This window comes from Diceros bicornis, chromosome X (assembly GCF_020826845.1).
Source record: "Diceros bicornis minor isolate mBicDic1 chromosome X, mDicBic1.mat.cur, whole genome shotgun sequence".
NCBI classification, from domain to species: Eukaryota; Metazoa; Chordata; class Mammalia; order Perissodactyla; family Rhinocerotidae; genus Diceros; species Diceros bicornis.
The window spans coordinates 5112712-5131064 of NC_080781.1; the positions used below are offsets into that span (position 1 = coordinate 5112712).

The window sequence follows — 18353 nt, forward strand, 5'->3', positions numbered from 1 at the left end:
AGGGAGTGTGTTCAGAGAGGAGCGCATTCTGGCATCCTCCGTGACTCCAGGGGGGCTGTGGGCAGCGAGTGAGCTGGAGTGCTGGAAGAGTAGATGAAGGGTAAGGTCAAGGCGGCTCTGCGAGTGCACACGTTGATGGGTACCTTTGTGCTCCAAAGACCTAACAATGAGTCAAAGCCTAAAGAGAGAACAGAGGCATAGCAGCGCTCACAAGGGGCTCTGACACCCAGCGAGGAACAGAAAGACAAAGCGATGAGTTCTGGCTCCTAGTCTCAGGGTCGGAGCGGGTACAATCACAGACTTGGCTCTGGGAGGTGTTGGGGGCAAGAAGCTGGCTCGGGCTGGAAACGGGGGCTGGGGGATCCCACCTGCCAGCACTTGTGAGAAGAGGCTAAGAAGAACATTGATGTTGAACATGGTTTGGGGCTGTGGTGTTTCTCCTCACACCTCCCTGCCACCCATCTGGCAACTGAGCCAGGCCTCTCCCTGGCCTGGAGGGGCAGCCTGGTGAACAGCTTCCCCACTGCCACTGCCAACCTAAGCTCTGGATCCAAACTGATAACCCATCACGGGGCAGCAGAACCGCTGGAGTGTGGAAACAGAGTGAGAAGAGAGGAAACGACAAAATGAACTAGACAGCCAAAGTCCTCCCGGATGAGAGGGAATCATCCAAGGCTTCTGGTTCCAGCTGGAAGGTTGAACATGCATGTTGGGCCCCTTCCAAGAGATGGACAGAGAATGATGGAAGATGGCAAATCAATGGCAGAGCAGGCACTGACTGAGCAGGAGAGGGTAAGGGGATACCTCCCTGCCTGTTGAAGAAGCCAGCAAGAAGTGTGATTTTAGCACCACAGAAAGACCCAGGAAATAGAAGCTGCAGATACCTCTGAAGATGGGGTGAGGAGTGGGACTGAAAACCAAAGGACTATTTGCATGTCTTTATGGACGAGGTTGGATTTCTAGATCTCAGTCCCAAATCTGCAGAGCCAGACAACCCCACACACACATCCCAGCAAGACACAGGCTGGTTCTCTGGAGAAAGTGCATCAAGAAGGCTCCGAGCTCTGGACATCAGGCCCAGCTCAGGCCACAGGGAAGACGAAGGGTTGGAACTGGAAGACTAGTGAACTTCCCTGTCATGAAGGGAGGGCATTCCAGCTCCTTCCCTTACTCTAGCTCCAGAATGCAGCCAGCCACCAGCACCCACACCCCAAGCGGGGGATTGAGGGGTTGCTCGGTGGAGAAACAGGCCCATGAGAAAAGGCTTACAGGGCCTGACTTGGAGCCATCAAGGCCAATGACAGGCCACAGTCCCACACACACACTTACAGGCCTTTGAGCCAGCTTCCTGGGTCTCCCTGTTGAATATGAGCAGACCGCCAAGGACCCCAGGTATTTGAGCAAAGCCTCTAGCATGACGGACACGAAAACATGAATGCCTGATACGTGCCAAGGACCGTTCTGTGCTGTAGGATTGAACAGTGACCCAAACACACACACAACACACAACACACAACACACCTGGTCGATGTACCAGGTGAATTGGTTTCCCATGACGTTGTAACAAACTAGAACCATGTCGGTGGCTTAAAACAACACAGATTCATTTATCTTCCAGTTCTGGAAGTCGGAAGTCCAAAATGAGTCCTGTGGGGCTAACGTCAAGGTGTAAGCAGAGCTGGTTCCTTCTGGAGGCTCTAGGGGAGAGTCAGTGTCCTTGCCTCTCCCAGCTTCTGGAGGCACCTGCATTCCTTGGCTCGTGGCCCCGCATCACATCGTCTTCCTCCACCTTGCTTTCATTTTCATGTCACCTGCCTCTTCTAATATCCCTCTGCCTCCCGTTTATAAGGACATTTATGATTGTATGGACCAACTCGACAATCCAGGATAATTTCTCCATCTCAAGATCTTTAATCCCATCTGCAAAATCCCTTTCGCTGTGTAGGGGAACATATCCACAGGATCCAGGGATTTGGACACGGATGTCTTTGGGGACAGGGCCATTATTCCTCATGCCATGCCGGGTGAGGATAAGCACTATGGAAAACAGGCAACAGAGAAAGAGAATGGGGAGGACCAGTGTAGGGGTGTCTGGGAAGGCCTCCTGGGTGGGCAGCCAGATGTCTGCTGAGGCCCAGGTTGTTTTCTCAGGTGTCTGCAGACGAACCATGATGGGATTCTTGCTCCACGTGGCCATTGGTGCCTTGGGTGTAGCCCCACAGCTCCAGTGGGATCTACGTGTCCTGGCCCCCTCACATCCCCATGAGTTCCTCATGCCATAGGTTCTGCTAAGGTCTTCCCTCACTTCCCCGGGTCCTGAGTTCTCCCAGCATGAGCAGGAGAGCTCAAGTGGGTGCATCCTTCAGTCTAGCCCTGTGGACATCTAACTGCCTTGTATTCGACCAAGGTGATAGGGCCTGAGGATGCCACTGGCCCCCAGCTGCTCAGAAGCTTGCAGGCTCTCTTCTTCTTCTAATATTCACTTGGAAATTCTATGACATTAGAGAGAGAGTTTCAGGTGTGTGCGCCCCAGCGCCATCCTCCTCCAGATTCCTCCAGCCTGTTATTTTTTAAAGGAATGACTTGCGGTACAGTGAGTGTGTGTTGTGATGACAGCCGTCAAAGATGGCCAGATTCCCTTCCTTGGGTGCGTGCACTCTGACCTATTACCAAGCACCCAGAGCTGCCCAGGCTACGAACCTCCTGCTCCTTGAGTTTTGGAAAGTTTGCGTATGTTTTTATGTTTCCCTTTGAAAAGCTCCTACACCGACACTCGTAGCTCATTTTAGAAAGGATGTCACATTGAAAATTTGATTGTAATGACCTGTCTGTCTCTCCAGTGCTCAAACAGAGAACTTTTAGCTAATTACAGAACCCACCTTCTGTAAAGAGACAGCGAGAGGTGATTGTATTTCCGTTTTTCTAAACAGAACCAATGTTTTGGTCTAGGGTAGAATCAAGAGGCCGTCGCTGTCCACGGAAAAGGAAATGTTTGTTTTGGAAACAAACACACAGAAAAGAGGATAAGATTCTTTGCCTGGCGATGTCTTAGACAGTGCATCTTTGGAGCACACATTGTCTGGGGTGGACAGGTTGTAAGAATGCCCTCATCTGAAATGTGGGCGAGGAGAGAGGAAAGTTCTAGAGAAGGAGGTCCACCTCGCACCGATGTCCTTCACTTCTCTCTTTCCCCTTGCCCTTTGCAGGAAGATGAAGATCCTCTGGCTTCTGCTGTTGTTCCTGTGTGACAGCCAGAGCTGGGCAGCGTCAAGGCCGAACTTTGTCCTGCTGATGGCTGACGACCTTGGCATCGGAGATCCTGGGTGCTATGGAAACAAGACTCTCAGGTTAGGTGACACGGCTGCTGTGTAAACACATGGCTCCGTTCATAGGCGGCAGTCCCCAGTGATGGTGAACACACATTCACAGCATTGCCGAGCACAGCCCACATGGAAACATTTACAGCCCTCCACACTGCACACTTCGATGCGTGACTGCATATAGACGCATATGGATCTGGGCGTAGGAAGGCAGGGGTGACTTGATCTGTTTCAGTAAGTGTAGTCAGTGGGATAGACTCAGAGAGATCCCTCGGAAAATAAGCATAATAAATCTTTCTTGCTCGCCGCCACTGTGCTGTTTCTTTCACATCCTCCCTTGTTTCTTCCCTTTGGTTCACCTCTTCTGTGCTGACTTCTCTATCTGGCATCTGACTCCGTCCCAGTTGGTGCCCCATCCCATCTCGGCTTGTCAGACACTCACTGTCACCTCCACACCTTCCTTCCCCTCCTTGCCCAGGCTGTTCTCAATCATCAGCCAGCTACCCTGGCTGGGGACAAATGTCAGAAGGACAAGTATCATGTTGGATGAGGGCAGAATTTTCACCAGCCAGGGGCGACTGCAATGGTAGGAAAAACACAATGGGAACCGGACTCAGGGACCGAGGAGGGCGTTTGGTGTCTAAGCCAAACCAGCATGAAACCAGCTTAATGTAAGATATATTTTAAGGACCATTTGGTTTAAAGAGGGAAGCTAGGGGCTGGCCCGGTGGCGTAGCAGTTAATTTCATGTGCTCTGCTTTGACGGCCCCAGCGTTCGTAGGTTCGGATCCCGGGTGTGGACCGACGCACTGCTCATCAAGCCATGCTGTGGCGGCGTCCCATATAAAGTAGAGGAGGATGGGCACGGATGTTAGCCCAGGGCCAGTCTTCCCCAGCAAAAAGAGGAGGATTGGCAATGGATGTTAGCTCAGGGCTAATCTTCCTCACAAATAAATAAATAAAAAGGAAAGCTAGTTCTTGTGTAGTAGAATATTGGCACTAGCATTGCATTTTCTCTTTATAATAAGGAGGAAACCATGACATAAAAGTAGTTCTGTGGAGAGGTTCATGTCACAAATGATCAACACAAACTAAATTAAAGAAGAAGGGGAAAGAGATCACTTGCTTTTATTAGAATTTTCTCGTGAGATCTCTGAATACTAACTGTCTGAAGCCGGGATGGACCCATTGCTAAGTGCCATGGGACACTGATTTATGTTCATGCCATTTCCTCTGGCCTCTTCTTTTCATCATGACAGTTCATCTTGAGAAGTGTGTTTCATCAAACAAAATGTGTCAGATCAAACAAAAATGAAGTAAATTATTCTTTTGAGGATAAGGAGGCTTGTAAGACATAACCAAATATATATCAGTTCCAACCCAAATCTTCGCATCAAATGTTACTTGTCATTTTTAAAACGTATGCTTACCTAGGACATTTGTTAGATTCGTAAAAGTGTGTACGGTGTTAAGATCTGCACTCAGTGCTGTCTTAAAACTTTAATTGACCATGTATGTTTTCTGCCCCACCTTTTGCCTCATTTTGTAAAAAGTTTAGATCTTACTTTTTGACATTTGTGACATAAACCTTGTTAATAATTTAAGTTTTCTTGTCAGGGTTATAATTTCTATTTTTTTCATCTTATATATTATTTTAAATATCATATAATAATAAATATAATTTTAATATAATATTAGATATAACATTACTAAAATTTACTAAGGAAATAGATAACTGTTCCTACTATGTTGTCTTAATTAAAAAATTACAATCAAGCCTTTAAGGTTCAATTTCTACCAATTATCAAAAGGAAAAAAAGCCTATAAAATCCCAAGGAAGAATTCGTGTCAATATCTACCCTAAATCTGTCTTACTCTCCATATTAGATTTCAATTCTTTCTAAATTACGTTTTTCACTTTATATTTTATAATATCACACCCCAAAGAAGTCAAATTTTTTCGATAGCCCAATGTAGGCACTAGGACGTTTAAGTCAAATACACACGCAGATTCAGTCTTCTGAACCTTCTAAATCTAGTGATTTCAGGCAAAACCAAATATTGACAATTGAAATATTGTCAATTAAATGCATAAACTAAACCCATAGATGGGAGACTAGTTTGACATGACAAATGCGATGAAAAGATCTTCTTTGCATTGTGCATTAATGCACAATGTGGCTGCGGGGCCACAGTGAACAAGTGGCATGCTCCCACTCCACAGGCCGCCATCTTGGAGGAGAGCACAATTAGCCATGCCATCCCTTCATAGTGAGGAAGCTGCTGTGATAGGGGAGTATGACTGATTCCCTACACATGGAACAGGCCCCTCCCATAGGACAAGGGAGGCCATAGGAGGCCCGTGAGAATTCCATCTATGCCCGAACTGAAGGACAGAAGATGACCAGCCTGGCAGAGAGACAGGGGCCAGGGTTTCCAGGGGAGGATATGGGATAAGAGCTTGGCATGGTACAAGATCTGAAACACGTTCATTTCTGAATGCCTAGGAAGTCTGGAATGAGTTCCTAAGATGATTGGCCGATCTATTCCTGGAGAAAAGGCACTAGAAGGGCTTGTGTTGCATAATGCATCATCCTAGAAGTTAGCCCATAAATAAGTATTTATTAAGCATAAAAAAACACGAGCCAACAAAGCATGTGAGTGATTCACAGCATGTCGTTTTTTCACAATAGCATGTGTCTCTTTTTCCTGGACCATATTAACCCATTTGTTGATGTTCATTGGTAAATACACATGGAGTCCCATTATTCCCTTCTCCCTGGGGGTGTGTGGAAATTAGGCAGAGGCTGGTGAGAAATGGTTGAGGGCCTCCCTTTGCCTGTGGTTGGGAAGAGAGGAATCAGGCTGCCCTCAGGGCTTTCTTGTTTAGGGGCACAGAGGTAACTGTGGGGACAGGGGTAGGGGAAGAGTGAGGCCTTGACCCTCACTCGTGTCTCACTCTTTCTCCTTGCAGCAGCCCATTATCAAGACTTGGTCCCTCTCTGCTAAGCCAGGGCTAAGGAGAACAGGAGCTCGGAGTCCCCTGAGGGCATGGGTGGGCCCCCTGGAGAAGTCAGACCTGCATCATTTAGACCTCAATATGGTTTCCTTCTCATTCTGAGTCTCGGTTTTGGGTCACCTCTGCCTTTCCCCGCCCCTCTCCCACCTCACACAACCCCGTGCAACTCTCATTTCCCGGGAATATTGGGAGGTGACTCACAGAGAAAGCTGCTTTTTCAGGGTCATCCTGAATGACGTAATTCTTTGGTTCTAGGACTCCCAATATTGACCGATTGGCCGAAGGGGGAGTGAAACTCACTCAGCACCTGGCGGCATCACCCCTGTGTACGCCGAGCAGGGCGGCCTTCATGACAGGCCGGTACCCCATCCGATCAGGTAACCTGGCTCCATCACTGTGACCGTTGTCCTCCTCAGGGCATCCCCCAGCTCCTGTCTTAATGGTTGATTTCTCCTGCTTCAGGAATGGTATCTCAGTCCAGAGTGGGCATTTTCCTCTTCTCGGCCTCTTCTGGAGGACTTCCCACCAGTGAGATTACATTCGCCAAGCTCCTGAAGAATCAAGGCTACTCAACAGCTCTGATAGGTATGGGCAGCTGAGAAGGGGGAGGCAAGGATGTGGGCAGGGTGAGAGGGAGACTGGGGAAGGCACGAGGGCAGGCTCCTTAAGGATGACATTGCAGACACAGTCGGCACAACTTTAAATAGGGAAGAAATGATTTCAATTCTAAATTACATTCAATTCAATTCACAATGTGCCTGTCTGGGCTATTTGTATGTGTAAATATGTGTCAGTATGTATGTATGTATGTGTGTATGTGTGTAGATGGATGGATAGGGAGAGAAAGAGATAGATAGATAGATAGATAGATAGATAGATAGATAGATAGATAGATAGATGATAATGAAAGACAGACAGACAGATGGAAGAACAGATGTATGTATGTATGGATGGAAAGACAGGAGATAGGTGATAGAGACAGATAGATCAATAAATGAGGTGGATGGATGAATGGATGATGGGTGGGTGGATGAATGGATGAATGGATGATAGATGGATGGATGGATGATGGGTAGATGGATGGATGGATGGATGATGGATGGATGGATGATGGGTAGATGGATGGATGGATGGATGGATGGATGATGGATGGATGAGATAGACAAGATAGATACATAGGTAATTATACATACACACAGAGCATAAAAAACAACATATACACACCATGCTATTGATAAAAATTTTCATTTTACATTTCAATACTCAAATTGTGTCAGAATTTGTCTCAGTTGATATTCCTGTGGATTCTGTTCCATTGGTAAGGATGACATTCCCGTGGATTCTGTTCCTTCTCCCTTTGTACTTGGCAAGCATGGATCTGTAGGTCATCAGATGAATCATAGAAAATCTCATAGGAGCAAAATGACCGTTCTCTTTCCTCTTACATCTTATCATAAAACCATCATCCTTTTTTCTTTTGTGAGGCCCATATTAATTTAGTATAATTAACATTTTATAAGAAATGTTCATAGGTGTTTAAAATAATTGCTGAGTTATGAGTGTGATTTCCTCATGCCTCAGAGGTTGTTTTTTGAGAAAGGATTCGTTTCAACTTTTAACATTCAAGGAACAAAATCAAGTTGGTTCTAAGACTTTAATTTTAAGGAAATGTCTTTAAAAAGATATCTGCCCCAGAGAAACTTGTGTTTTTCTATGTAGTTTTGTTTTCTGCTTATTAAATATGTTAGGTGTTTGTCTTTTGTTGTCTTTGTTTTTTTCAATCACTAAATTAGTTTCTGTTTTCTGGTAGAGTGAGTAGTTAATACCGTATTGTTTGTGGAACGGTAAGTGAAAACCTGTAGGGTCCTAAGGAAGAGGACTTGGGCTCATAAATATGCAGAAAGATCCTACTTTTCAGCATGTGGGAATCCGAAACTGATGTTCCAGTCAGGGTGTTTGTTGGGACTAAACCTGTCACCCAATTGTCTTGTCAGGGAAGTGGCACCTTGGGACCAGCTGTCACAACAAAACTGACTTTTGTCACCATCCTTTAAGCCACGGCTTCGATTATTTCCACGGGCTCCCTGTGACCAACCTGAGAGACTGCAAGCCTGGAGAGGGCAGTGTATTCACCACAGGCATCAGGGTGCTGGTCTTCATCCCTCTCCAGGTCATTGCCATTGCTCTCCTCACCCTGGCGGTGCTCAAGTGCCTGGGGCTGCTCCATGCACCCAACCTGCTCTTCTTCTGCCTTCTCTTCCTGGCGGCTATGATACTCGGCCTCCTGGTGTGCTTCCTCTATTACTTCCGGCCCCTGAACTGCTTCCTGATGAAGAACCACGAGATTACCCAGCAGCCCCTGTCTTACGACCACCTCACGCAGAGGCTGACGGAGGATGCGGCCCAGTTCATACGACGGTTGGTATCACCTCTTATCCTGATGCTGCCTGCCCATGAAACATAACCCTCAGATATTTCCATGGAGGTGGAAGAACCAGGGGGCTCCTTCTAGCCGCATTTCCCCTTCTGAGCTTGGTAGACGTCTCCAGCCAGGCCCTGTGGAGGAAGGACGTGGACAAGGAAATGGTGCATGTTGCGTTGGTACCAACCACAAGTGGGTTCATTTGCCCAATGCACTATGGAAGAACCAGATGCTGAGGCAAATGTCTTTTGCAGAAAGAAAGGACTTTATTGCCAGCCAAGCAGGGAGACAGGAGACAAAGCTCTCAAATCAGTCTTCTCCAGTGGCTTTTTTGTGGGATATTTATCAAGGAAGTAGGGAGTAGAAGGAAGGGAGTAGGAGGGCGTTAGGGGCTGAAGTTTTAGGAGTCCTCTGCACAGGCGCGACTGCTTTTCATATTTCTTCATGGGTCACATGTGTAAATTCAGGAGAGTTCCATGTGTTGCATGCAGTGGAATTTTGGCCTGTGACATCCAAAGTTTACCGATCGGTCATTCCGGTCCCTCAATGCACCTACGTGATGTTTAGTTGAAGGACGCTGTCAGCAAGTTATTTATCTGCAGTGTCCTTGCCATTCTGCAAGACAAGCTTAGAAACACACTGGTTAGTGTGTTTCTTACTTTAAGCTTGTGGGTGTGGGGTACGGTTTCAGGGTGGCCTTAATGCATTGGGCTCTCCCCAGAATGGCTTTGCCAATATCCCTCACGTCCTGTACTTCTGAAGCCATGCCAAAAAAATGTCTGCTGGATGACCGAAAGGGCTTCAGATGTCACTGTGGTCTTTAGTCTTCAAGTGTGCAACCAAGAGAGGAAAGGTCACCATGTGTTGGATAAGAGTAGAGGTTGTCCTTGTGATGTAAACAGTCTGGGGAGATCCAAAAGATTCTAGGCAAATTTCTGAGCAGAACAACTCTGTGAGGAAACGGGGTGAAGTGAGTGATCTCTTTTGGGGTCTGTTAGGTCCGCTTTAGTTCCCAGTGTTGGGGGTTGCGGTCAGCAAAGGGAATAACCATCAGCTGAGGGATTGACAGCAATCCTGAGTAGAGTCTATAGCAGGAACACTTGCTATGGAAAACAAGCAAAACTGTTTTGTTCCATTTGTAACTTTAAAGAAAAATGGAAATTTCGTCTGAACATCAGACATTTGGTCTTTGTAGTTACTTGCCATGCCCATGCGGAGAGTTGGTCTAATCTAGGCCCCAAATACTGGAGAAACCAGTCGCTCCTGGGAAAATGGCGCGATGAAAGACATCCTGTGATTCTTAAGGAGGAAGACTGTTAAAACCAAAGATGGCCAATCTTACCTCTAGAGATTCCTATTGAGTAGTTCTGAGGTAAGACTACACATCTCCATTTTAACAAGCTCCCCAGAGATTCTAAACCAGTTGTCCCATAGGACACTCTGAGAAATACTGGAGTATGCATGGATTTTTGCTATAAGGGCTAAATGTCACAATCACTATTACGGCCCTAGATTTTTCTAGAAGTTGATACTGCCAAGTGTTCCAATGCCAAAGCTTTAACTTTATAAGATACACATTTGACATCATCATCCAGTAAGAAGTACACAGATATTTCACTGAAACAAAAGTTTCCGGAAATGATCTTTTTCTTACTGGAGTGGTCACTTCTGATTCTTTCTATCCTATTCTGTTTTGTTTTATTTAAAAAAGAAATTATCTGTTTGTGACGCTCAGTTGTGGTCATGACTCAAGCATGGATCACAGTCATAGTCTACATACGACAAAGCTCTTACTCATGGGTTAACCTTAGTATATGTTATAAATAAGAGAGCAGCCACTCCAAGATAGAATGGTGTCCCATGGGTTGGCAGACCTATCCATTTAAGCTGAAACACCACAACAGTCTACCATTTGGCAAATTTGCTGAACACTCTCATAACACTCTATATCACATAGCAATCTCTCAGAAACATACAGGGAGGAGATTGATATTATAATGCCCGTTATAAAATGACAGGGTTCAGAAATGATACTCAGCTTCTAGGGTGAGTCACTTTTTTACAACATGTGGTATTTTGACAGAAATGATTGAATCTATAATGTCTAGGAAGACTCATATAATGACAAGGCATTTGATTGGGTTCCTCAGTATATGACTTTGGGAGGGGACCAAAACAAATTTGATTATCATAAGGATATTGTAGCCCAACCGATTTGTCTTGATTATATTGAGGATTCTGCAATTTTCTTCCAGAACTAGAGCTTTAAGGTGTTCTAGCAACACCATAGTTGGAGGTTATGATTATGGTTACTGAGTTATAATGAAAGGGTTTATTCTTCAAAATAGATGATTCCAGCGTAAATGGCTGTTGCCCACATTGGAACAATGCATGCATGGTCAATGTTAGTGAAAATACTAGCATTTGTATACCACAATGCTATTCACTAAAAGCTTCTTACATACATTATCTGAAGGTACAAACATTTAAGGCATTAGGTAAAATTGTCCTCCTGCGTTATATTAGATATCTGATTCGCTGAATGTGAAATCCAAGAATCTTGAGAGAATTGCTATTAATATGCCACCCAAGGATCAGAACAATGGTGAGACCACCATATTTATAAAAAATGTTTTTCAACGATCTGAAGACACATTTGTATGTATTAGTTTGTCACCAGAATATCCTGAATAATTTAGGCGGGTTTTACCACCTTTGTGAGAAATGGATTTAGAGTTAGTTAGAAGCAGGAGAAGGGAACCCTCATCAAAGCAATGACAATGTTTGTGAAATTTATTCAGATACTTTTGAATTCGAACTTTCCCAGTTGAAACTGGTGCCTTATTTCGATGTATTAACATGAAAAACAATTTTTGAGTACACAGCTCCCCCTCAGTTCGTATGTCAAAGGCAATGAGGAAAATGATTTAAACTCTTATTTCTAAAATTTATATTCTCTTTCTAAGCCTTGTTGCTGAAATGGTTTATACTCAAGGGCTTGTTCTCGAGATGCTAACTTGAGATATGAAGATCTCAATGACGGGGGCGGGAAGCAAAGATACTTCATTGGTTTGAGATGCTCTCAAATGAGGTCTGCCTAGACAAATTTGGGACGTGCCCTGAGATTACAAGCATGGATTTCCAAGCTGAGGAGAGTGATGGTTTGGAATATGTAACCATGCACCCTAATCCCTCACCCTAATTTACACTTTTAGAAATAAAGTTTATCTTGGGAAGATGCTTCTACTGTTGAAGAGCTAGATAATTAGCTGACCACATGTTAAAAGCTGTGTGGTAATTCAAGAGACAGGTCATCCCTAATACACTTCAATTAGCAAGAAGTCCTTGTTGCTTTTACAGGGAGAAATGAATGCAGATTTTTAGAGATCCCCAACCCTCCTTATGCACCTGAATGACGGATCCTGCAATTACCACAGCTTTCTCCCTTTGCCTTTATTTTCAGTGCTCAGTGAAACAGGTCGAACTTGGGTGCACAGTGCGAATGGTGGCACAGCATGGGGCATGTTCAAGTGTAACTGACACTTGCCAAGTGGTTGCCAGTTATGCACCAGGATATACATGTCATCCTGGGCATATTTCACACTCATCACCTCTTTCACACTACAAAATGACCTTGCAAGATGGGTAAAGAGATGTCTTCTCGCAGAGGAGTTTGAGGATCAAAAGTTTTGAGTGATAGCGAAAGCCCTGCAGCTAATAGTAGAGACTGGACTAAAAACCACAGCTAAATCTCAGGGGAGGCTCTCACCAGGGGTAGAGTGGACCATAAGGAGGTTGGTGCCTTCTTTGCTTTGCCATCTACTCTGTCAACTTACTGATAAGGTCCAAGTACGTATTAGTTGGAAGAAGACCAGGAAATGGAACAGGTGGCTCAACACCCCTTCTCCAAGTGTAAGAGTCCAGGTCTAATGCCCCAAAAGGAGAATGCATCCTGGTAATTCTTATATAAGCTCTAAGGTCAGTAGTACAGTCATTACCAGGGTGATGGAGAAGGATCTGGGTATTCTGAAAAGAAAATAAAGGCTACATGGTGATGGGTGAATTTAGCCAGTTAATTTTATTCCCAAAGTAGTTTTTCTTTAGTTCAAGTCAAGGCTACATTTAAAAAGGTGTGATGCCGGTGGGTAGAACGAGATTCACGTTTCACGTCATCCTCAATAGAGAGAGGTGAACCTTGGTCATTCTGCTGCTTGAAGAGTCAGGCATGTCGGCCCCTTTCCGCCTTGAATTCGCTGAGAACAATGCCTCATTACTGGGAAAAACATTTCAGTTGAAAGAAACCACTCTGTTTTTCTCTGCAAATGCACACATGTTCACTTTGAAGAGGAAATTTCCAAGAACCATGATGACTTTGTAGACACCCACATAATGTGTGTGGTTTATGGTATCCAGTTACTGGATTTATAAATTCATATGAAATTTACCATGAGTATTCTGTTCTCCAGGCCCCAGTTTATATAAGTTTTATCAACATATTCAATATATGTGTGTGTGTATTTTAAGAGGCTATAATTGGAAGTGAAATAAATGCTAATAATTTTCAGTTAAGCCTAATATGGGACATCTCTTATGTCTTTAGCAATGGGTCTACTGGAAAACAAATCCAAAATCTAGAAATGACATAGAGTTCTATTTTTAATTTCTGATTGCCCAGAGTGGTGAGATCTCCTTTTTCTGACTTTAACAAACCCTGATCCCTGACTGTTCTCCACAGGGAAGCCACCATGACATCAGAATTATGGAAAGTGTGAGGAACCAGGGGAGACAACATCTACATGGCAAGATTATGCCGTTAGTGGAGGGCCGTGGGGAACAGCCCCTTCTACCATTTTCTGTGGTCTTTAGTTTTACAGTAAATAAATACTTCTCTCTACAAGCATTGCTTGTGTAATCCGAATGTCCTAAAATCTGTGACAGCTGATAAATGTATCATTGGAAGATATGACCTTTTCTCCTCTTCTGCCATCACAATTGGACACAAAGTCCTGAAATGCATTTACAAGGTACCTCCAACCCAGCCTTTCACATTTCCAGCTGGGCCATGGTGTAAGTGGCCATGATGAATAGCTGTGACTTTGCACAAAGCTTCTTTTGAATAAAGGGATCATGGGATGATTTTATTAGCTTAAATAAGAGTTTAAGGCAGAATGGAATAGAGGCGATATTGATTTTAATTCTCGGTGAGAAAAGTAAATCAGATTAAAGATTAAGGGCAGTAGACAGGGACACACACATGTTCAGAAGTGGGAAGGTTAAATAATTAAAGAATTGCCTTGCTCAATAAAGGTAGATACCACTTGACTGGTTTCTAATTTTCATGGGCCAACAGGATACCAATTTAGGAACAGAGAGATTCTTTGGATGAGCCCCTTATCCCAGGCCAACCAATGCTGCAAGCTGAATACAGTCATGGAAGGGATGCTTGTCTTTCGCCATATTGGGTCCAGGTCCACAGCATTCCCAACTTTATGCAGTGTGGATAAAGGACTCTCAGACCTTCCTTTTTTCATCAAACCCGGAAATCACTTCTGTGCCCTGGGATTATGACCTAAACTGGAGTTAGGAAGCATGAGCTTTGCTATGTCAGGCATTGAAGCACAAAGACACAGGGGTCCATGTTGGTGAGGAAATGAGTGATGAGTGGGGCCCAAGGGCACTGGATTTGATCCAGCTCATTCAGAGTGGTGACTCCAGCTAACTGCTGTCCTGCAGGAATGCACGGTAGAGCTGCTGACTTCCCAACCTTCAAGAGAAATCAGAAATACCTATTTTTTGCAGGGGGAACAATTTTAGGAGAATTTTTTTTAAAGGAAAACTTCTCAATTTTTTAAATACTAGCTCATTTTTTTAGCACTTGGTCCCAATGTTGAATGAATTGCTACGCTTTCCGTGCCTTAGAATGGATACCAGTTATGGTCTCTTCCCAGGTTCTCTCTGGTGAAGCATGAGGGTCTTCTGCTCCTGTCCTTCTCTCCCCGTCTCCAGGCTGGGAGTGAACCTGAAGAATAGATAATCTATCTTTATATTGTGCATCAAAATAATAACAGAGGTATTCCTAACAGATCAGATTTACTCTGATGGGATTGATATAGGCTATCTTGTTTGTTTTTCTTGGAGGGTCCATCCAAGAGGATGCTCTCCCATCCTTTTAGGGCACTCCTGAGCTGTCTGCATTGCTCACTCAGGCACTCTTCCTCTAGCTGCTTCCAGAACAAGTAATGATGAACCCTTAGGCTCGGTGGTCCCCATTTGCTGCTCACCTGCATTGTCCCCAGAGATAACCTATGAAGACTCTTGTGTCCACCTATCCAGGAGCTCCTCCAGAGAGGAAGGGTCTTGGTATAGAAAGCTTCTAGACTCTACCACTGCGGGGAATGGGCAGTGCCTCTTGTCAATTTGTTATGAATCTTATAATCTTTGCCAGGGACCAAAGAGAACACAGGTGGACTTGAAGAAGAAGGAGGAGGAGGAGGTGGAGGATAAGCAGAAGCAAAAGAAATCATTATTCAGACCATTCTCATTCTCTTCCAGTAGTTCAATATCTGGAAGTTCAGTATCTTCTACTGTCTGGGTTAGGATACTTAATGAATTAATGCCAGGTAATTTAAAACCAGAAGCATCAAAACATCCTCCCTCCACCTGTTCTATCATGGGGCTCGTGGATGAACTCAGGCACTTTAATGCAAGTTCAGAATGGACTTGGGGAGTTGAGGGTGATAATGGATGGTGTCCCTAGTCTAGCATCCTCAGTTTATTTCATAGTGGGTAAAAAGCCATGTAATCTAAAGTAACATTACAGAACCACAGGCAAGGCTGTCCGTAAGGCGTCCTCTCACAAAGAGAGACCAGTGTGAAGCCCCACAAATGAGGCCAATGTAGGGAAGCTGGGATGCTTGTCGTAGCTAGAAGGATGCAGGCAAGACTGAAGTCAGGGCAGCATTTTAAGTCTAGTTACGCAAATTGACCTGGATGTCTATTTCATCTACTTATGTTTTTGTGGGGAGGAGCTGGCTTTCATAGTTTTTGTGTCTTGGTTTTTACTTTTTAGATATATCTTCATTTTTCTATGGTTATGAAAATAACGTCTGCAACTTTAAAAAATTAAAGCAGCATAAAAATGTATAAATTAGAAAGTTAGAATTGTTGCTGGTCTTCACTGCTCCACCCTAACCACTTGCCTTCCCCAACCCAACATACAGCAAAGCTGACATGTTCGTGATATGTTTCTGGGCATCTTTCCGTGCGTATGGGTTTTTATTGAAAAACTTATTCTGAATTATTGAATGAATAGTGTGGGGCCACATGCCGTAGAAACCGTGCTTTTAGCTCACCAGGTAAATTCCCAGGATATGTCTCTGACATTGTCCATTTCCTTATCTCTGAACATCGTACATGGGAATAGCTCAGACCCCGACGTTCTTATGGAAAGCATTCACATACACGGGCACACTTTGTGAACCTTTGCCATCGGCCTCTCTCCAGGAGCAAGTTCTGACCCCTGCCGGGTTGAGATATGTTCTCCTTCTCTGTGTCCATCATCTGATGCGCTCTGTCATGGCCCCTAAAGCAGCTCAGACCAATCATTAATGCTCTTGTCTGGACTGTGGGTTGCTGATGGCAGGGTCCGGTCCAGATCACCTTTGTATTTTTAGTGCCTAGTATCATGTCAGCAGAACGTTCTTTCAGTAGATGCGAAATGCGTTGATGGAGGAAATGAACAGTGGGATGTATACATCTATCTGCTGTACACAGTGGTGGTCACACGAGCTCCACTGGGTGGCTATTGAGGCCATTATCTGCTTCATGCCATACTCTAATCACCAGCATCCGAGGGCTCTCAGAAAGAATCCACAGATATTCCTATTTGCATTCCAATTACTTCCTCCGCTGACTCAAGTTGGGACACCAGGTGAATAATAAAGGTCAAACCCTCAGCTGAGAAATATTATATTCAAGACCTCCGTGGCAGACAGAAAAAAATAACACCATAGCCATCTTCTTGCCTAGATCTTTCACTCTCGCATTTATAGGATGTAAATCTTTTGATTCTGAGATTGAAATGATTGCAGGTTGCTGGGAAGGCGCAGAGCTGCCTTCTGTATTTTTAACAAATAGAGGGAAGGCATGTAGCGGCTGAAAGTTCTGTCTTTTCACACAGCGTGCAAGACAGTGGCAATGAATTTTCAAAAGAGTTGCTTACTGAAGTGCTCCAGCTAATGAAAAAGGAGTTAAGCTGCTATTGAGAAATCTCCCTCCCACCTACTCGTTGAAGTGTCATTCAGTTTTCAAGGTCGTAGAGACCAAGGGAGACCCAGGCTTCCTCAGCGAGCCTGGCTGGGACTGAAGTGGCCTTTCCTGCTCTCTTGAAGGATATTGCTAAACGAGAATTCCTTCGCCTGCCAGCAAGCTGTCAGTCACCCCCAGGGGTGTGAAGGGCAGCCGATGGTTTGTGTCTGTCTAGCCCACATTCCATTGCTGAATATACCTCTATTCCGGGATGGTAAATCTTCATGGTATGGTGTTTTTGCAAGCTGGGTATGCTTTTCTACATTTTCTGGGTTTGTTTTTGTATATAAAACCTGATCACTCTGCTTGGACACCCAGGACCTCGGCAGGTATCTGTGCTGTTTAGTCTACTGAATGAAAACTGGTGCTTTGCAGGGAGATGATAGAAAAAGAATTCTATAAATATGCATATTTTTATAATAAACGTATTGATGGCCTTTACACCTTCCACTGAGGGACCTTTGCATTCCAAGACAAAAGCCACATTCCATGGCTTTGATTGAACTCCCAGGTGGTGCGTCTTCGACTTGACTGCTCTTACTACCCTCATTGTGAACGGCGTTTATCTTGGGCTCCCTTATTTGCTTGTTGTGCCAACTTGATCATTTATTTTTTCATGCTCACCTCACATTTAAAATGTCCCGATCACGTGATCCTGCCAAAAATGTTGATTGCTGCCTTATTCTTCTTCATCTTTTTTTTTTCAAGCTGTTGAGAATGGAATAGCTCTTCATTCTCAGCAAATTCTGTCAGTTACTTCCTGTATTTCCAGCCATGACCATATACGTGCTTGGAAGATTGACTTTTTACGCTTCCTCATCCATTTTCCTGAACTTTAAATCCAAAAATACATGGGAGAACAGATGAGAGTGAAATTGTACCCATACATAATGTAGCCGTCTATTTACGGACGAGTGTAAAGAGTATAATTTCATGTTCATTTTGGGGAATCGAAGCCAGTGTTTAGGGCCATGATCTGCTTCTTGAGAACGAGGTGCAGTTTGTCCAGGTGTGAATAAACTTCCCCCAGAGTGACTAGGATGGAGGCTTAACAGGCTGCCCTGTGTGGCAACAGTCCATAATATATCATGGCTTATTTTCACTTCTTCCAGGTTCTTCAAGGGCATCTACCCTTAGAAGTAGCCAAAGGGATACCTGAATGCCTTGGTAGACATCCACATGTGTAGATCCTCAGCTAGGATGATAGCTCCAATGATTCCATCTGATCATTTATGTCTGTTGTTTTCTTTCTGAGTAGTAATGGTGAGAGGTATGGACCAGATAT

The 18353-nt window shown here is 44.4% G+C and overlaps 1 protein-coding gene across 1 annotated transcript in view; it reads left to right on the forward strand.

Annotated features, from left to right (window-relative positions):
* Window positions 1–18353, forward strand: part of STS (steroid sulfatase) — a 105619-nt gene that overhangs the window by 20075 nt on the left and 67191 nt on the right. The window contains exons 2-5 of the mRNA XM_058535391.1: window positions 3207–3347; window positions 6595–6716; window positions 6802–6924; window positions 8334–8757. Of these exons, the coding sequence (XP_058391374.1) occupies window positions 3211–3347; window positions 6595–6716; window positions 6802–6924; window positions 8334–8757 (806 nt within the window). The 5' untranslated portion in view covers window positions 3207–3210. The remainder of the gene's footprint in view (window positions 1–3206; window positions 3348–6594; window positions 6717–6801; window positions 6925–8333; window positions 8758–18353) is intronic.